Source organism: Sapajus apella, unplaced genomic scaffold (assembly GCF_009761245.1).
Source record: "Sapajus apella isolate SASKATOON/1434 unplaced genomic scaffold, GSC_monkey_1.0 scaffold3, whole genome shotgun sequence".
In the NCBI taxonomy this organism is placed as follows: Eukaryota; Metazoa; Chordata; class Mammalia; order Primates; family Cebidae; genus Sapajus; species Sapajus apella.
Window position 1 is genome coordinate 37,325,149 of NW_022436943.1, and position 4,667 is coordinate 37,329,815.

The 4,667-nt window shown below is 47.9% G+C and overlaps 1 protein-coding gene across 6 annotated transcripts in view; it reads right to left on the reverse strand.

Annotated features, from left to right (window-relative positions):
• Window positions 1–3,649, reverse strand: part of CSMD3 (CUB and Sushi multiple domains 3) — a 1,239,477-nt gene extending 1,235,828 nt beyond the window's left edge. For 4 of the 6 annotated variants that reach the window (XM_032246339.1, XM_032246357.1, XM_032246365.1 and 1 more), the window contains exon 1: window positions 2,872–3,648. In XM_032246339.1, the coding sequence (XP_032102230.1) occupies window positions 2,872–3,049 (178 nt within the window). In that variant the 5' untranslated portion in view covers window positions 3,050–3,648. Of the gene's footprint in view, window positions 1–2,871 lie in introns of all 6 variants that reach the window. The other 2 variants (XM_032246370.1, XM_032246349.1) reach the window with 2 other exon arrangements.
• Between the last annotated feature and the right edge of the window lie 1,018 nt (window positions 3,650–4,667).

Here is a 4,667-nt window from a genome sequence, read left to right on the forward strand (position 1 = left end):
TCTCTCTCTCTCTCTCTCTCTCTCTCTCTCTCTCTCTCTCTCTCTCTGTGTGTGTGTGTGTGTGTGTGTGTGTGTGTGTGTGGTTTCAGTTTGAAACAGGCATGGATCAAGTCTAAGCAGCACCTGCCCTGCCCCACCTCTCAATTTGGTGCCCTCCACAGCCTTTTATTTCACATGATGACAGTGGAAATGAAATGCCAAGGAAAGTCTGTTTTCCTTTTCAGCCCCACCCGAGTGGTTCAGGCCTACCTAAGACCACTTTATCTTACACTCTGAGGCGTTTCCTCCCACTGAGCCTCTTTGTCATTGCTATTGCACGCAGAGGTGAGATGGTGGAGGGATGAAAAGTGTGGGCAGATGGTGGAATACTCGTGGCTAGAGCTGTTCAAGTGGAAAACTGCCTGCCTCGGACTTTCTGGACCCTCACGCTAGTCTGCATTAGAATCTACAAAATCCTTGCAACGACGCTGCAGTCAGATTTTTCGTGGACCTAACATTCCAGAAGAGTATAGAAGACAAAAGCGGGCATAGACATTGGGGCAAACTACGTTTAAGGCATCACAGCAATCTTGGCTTTAGAAGATCCTTGAGACAGATGAAATTAAAATAAAATGAGGAAAGGGAAAGTAAGAAGCAAATATCAAAATTGACATCATTCGGAGATTGACAGCAGGTCTAGAACATACAACCTCTGCAAGTTTCTCAGAATTTGGGGACAATGTTCCAAGTCGTAAAATGTAGGAGATGCCTTCCAAGTGCCAGATGAGTGACAATGAAGAACTTTATTGACTTGGAAAAATAAATGTTTTACGTACGGTTTGCAGAACATTGATTTTGCACAGAATCAAAGAAGGCTATCACAAACTCTTCTTCCTTGTCAGTATCTCCCATGCTAAACCAATTATATCAGTCTAAAGTAAATTAACGCGCCTTTCCTTTCTATCGGCGCATCTCATTCGGAAAATACGGTAGGTGCGGGCAGCCAGGGCTGTAATTGCAGGCGGCGCGGATCAGCGTTTGTCAGGCTGGAATGCTCGCCCCGCTTTGGAGACTTCCCTCCCCCTCATCTGCCCCCCGAATGTGTTTTGGCTCAACAGGTATCACATGAAAACTCGCACTTAAACCCTGGTCATCTTCTCTCAGGAACCACCCTTACGTCTTTCTGCCAGGGCTGCTGCTGGCTATCCGCGCCTCCCCCACGCGGAGCGCGGGTCTCGAAGGCAGCCCCAGGGCCATCCATTAACCAACTCCCAGTGGCAAGCGAACTAAGCATAAATGTGTGGCTCCTCGCAAGTCGAGCCAGCGACAAAGAAACCTTGCAAGCAACTTGAGACGCGTTTTGTACATTAGGCAGTGTACTTGTGCCACTTAGGACAAGCTTCTCGGCTCAGAGCTACTCTGAGGCCCCAGAGGGAAAAGAAAAATCAAGCTTTAAGAAGCAGGTTGGGGTTACAAGGCAGTTGCTGCCACAGAGACTGGGACGGCTTCCTGGCATTTTGGGATGTAAATTAAAATTCGATACATGCCATCCATCATTGGTCATAGTAGAGGGAGAGATAACCTCTCCAGCTCCCTCCTCCCAAAACATGAATTATCATTTCCACTGAATGCAAATGAGTCGCCTTCCGTGGGGGGACAGCCAGCTGCAAGCTGGACAATAAACTGTTTCATAGAGAGGCGGCCGATTGCGGTTCAGAGAGGCACTCCTTTACAAAGGAAGAAGCGTCCAGTTTGTGTTGACAGCCGTGGCGCGCCTGGGCCAAAACAGCACCCCCTTTCCCGCCGTCCCCTGCCCCCCCCCGCGACACACAGACACCCCGGATTTAAAACTAGCTCACTGAACGCGACATCCATCGCGTCTATTCGAGCTGCCATGAGTATGGAGAAGTGATTGTTCAAAAAATGATGGCATGAGTCATAAACACCTCCTGAGTATTCTTTGCAGCAATTAATGGGCAGCAGGGTGCAGGAGAAGTTATGGAAGAGAGCTATGGATCTATTTTCTCCCTAAGGACAGCTCTTTTTCCAATGATCCTGACTGTCCCTTGCCTTCCTGTTTGGGAATACGTTTTACATTCCACCCACCCCCTCCCCTTGTCTGTGCATGTGACACTCTACCTGTCTGAACGCTGAGACTTGCTGGGGATTTTCTTTTTGGTCGTCAGCTAATGACTTTCCTTCTACCTTCATTCATACCCTAAGGTGGTTCTTTACACTTCATGGCATTTCAGACAACCTGAAAGCCTCATTTTTTGCCAAACCTCTACCACAGGTCCCAGGGAAGCTCCCCCACATTTAACATTGCATAGAAGCCCACGTAGAAATAATTTACATACATATGCATGCAGACATTCATGTTGGTGTTAGTGTGGCAGTGCTTGTAAGATCCCTGTACCCTAATGTATTGAAAATCAACACATTCCTAGCACGTCGGTAACTTTCTTCCCTGAAAGGGTTAAAAAGCATTTATACCAGTGTCTTTAGTATAAATATTCCACCAAAGGCATCAAACCCTACTGATCTGACGAGAAATCAAGGTAATCCTCATCACTAAGAAAAGTCTTGCGGAGGAATTCTGCCTGGATAGCCACTAGTTAGAGGCTATACTAACCAACTCACGTATTCGTTTGAGCATACTGCAAGAATATTTATTGAGCACAAGCTCAATCACCGCATTGAACGCCAAATCTGGCAAGCAAAATGCATTTCCTATCTGACGGGGGGTGGAGAACGAGCTGTGAATCAACTCCTTCTTTAGTATTATCATGATTATTTTATCGGTGCAAATTGCAAAGTAAGCTGCCAGCCTCTCTCCATCTACAAGTCAGCCCACCTGCATCCAAAGCGGAGGGGACCCCAAAGCAGACCTACCTTTCACACAAGACACCGTCAATAAAAAGACGAGGTTCCAAAACGTAAATCCACTTTTAATCCCCATTTTCTTCATCAGGATGAAGTCTAGGCGGCCACATTTAGCGCATCTTCGCGTGCCAGGCTCCCGGGGTTTGGATTCCTTTGCTTTGCTTTCCCCTTTGCGGATCCCTTTCATATTATTCTTGAGCTTCTAATTCCTGCTCCTCAGCCCGGCGCAGTGGAGTTGTTGCTGTTGTTGGTGCGCGGTCACAGCTCGGAGTGAATGGTGTTTCTGGGATACCACAGCAACCTTGACGAGGACTCAACCATCTCTCCAACGGGGGCACAAAGTCTCCGCTACTCCGGATTCTGTCTTTTCTTGTGCGTTTTTTCCCCTCCACCAAAATCTACCCCAATTCTAGCTCTTTATAGCAACCACCAGAAACCACTAGTGAGCCTCTTAAAACCCAGCTCCGCTCTCTGATAAACTCCGCACAATATTTGAAATTAAGGGGCTTGCCTTTTTCCCCGAATAGATCAATTCTGCCTGTAAAAGCAGCCCAAGAAATAATATGCTAGTGAGCTTTCCGTTGCAGCCTGCGAATACAGAAAGAAGCATGTCAAAGGAATATTTTAATCGGAGGATCTGTGTTGCTTTTGGGGAAACCGAGATGATAATGAATCGGGCTCCATCGATGCCCACGTCGTTATAATGGGACACGTGTTACTACTGTAGTTGCAGTATATTTCAGGCAGGCTTCTCGCATTTATTATCCCGTGATTTAATTGAAAAAGGAAATCACAGAATTTTCTCAATAAATTCTTCTTTCCCACAGAGAAGAATGCATTTGCACACATGTATTTACATATTCAAATGAGTACGTGTAAACCCGTAACCGAGTTTTTTATGATTCGGTAAAAGGATTTCATCCGTGGCCTGGGCGGGGGGTGGGGTGGGGAGGCAAGTCAGTGTCGTTTCCTCAAATAGTTCGTCTTTTCATCCTCCCAACCCCCTTTTCAGTTGGTGTGTGCCGCAGTTCAACTACTTTATCTGTGGTATTATCTAGAACAGACCCATTTGTCTTAATTCTGAATCGGCACCAAATATGTAAATAGGGGTTTCTGTCAAAACGAAAAATGTATGTGTCTATGCATCTGGACCTGGCCGCCCCTTGCAGCACGTAAGGGTTAAGATTGCACAAGGGAAGAGTTCTTGCGCCATCTACTGGCCGTCTTTGAGCCGCCCGTTCCTCCTTCACATGCACAAGGGACCCTGTTTTTCTCAACCCTTGGTGTAGGGGAGCTGTGTCCCCAAGACCAGCATGTCGTGCTCCTTGATTTTTGTCAGTCCTGACCCAAATCTTTCCACGAACAAGTTCCTTAGGTCGGGCGACTGATGGGTGAACTGACCTTTCGGGACTCTGGTCCCCTTTCAGGAGTGGGGAGTGCCACAGCGCTAGTTCTGGAACAGGTAATTGCTGCTGCGTGTAGCTCCATTTGCCTGCCTCAGGAGATCGGGGCGTGAGCGCCTATCTACAAGGCTTAGTCTAGAGGACTGCCCAACTGGAGTTTGCAGCTCCCCGCACTGTGCACACACAATGGGTCTGGTCCCGTGCACCACACCATTACCCCAGCCAGCTTTTGTCCCTTGGCTCGCATTGGAGCTGTCCGCTCAGTAGAGCAAGGGGGTAGCATCTGGAGGGGGTTCTGCTCCTGGAAGTGGGCACACTGTGAGCGTCCATAGGTCTGCGTGGCGAGTGAGTTTAATCTGCAGGCGTAGGAAGGATTCTGAGCTCTCGGGGTACGTGGCATTG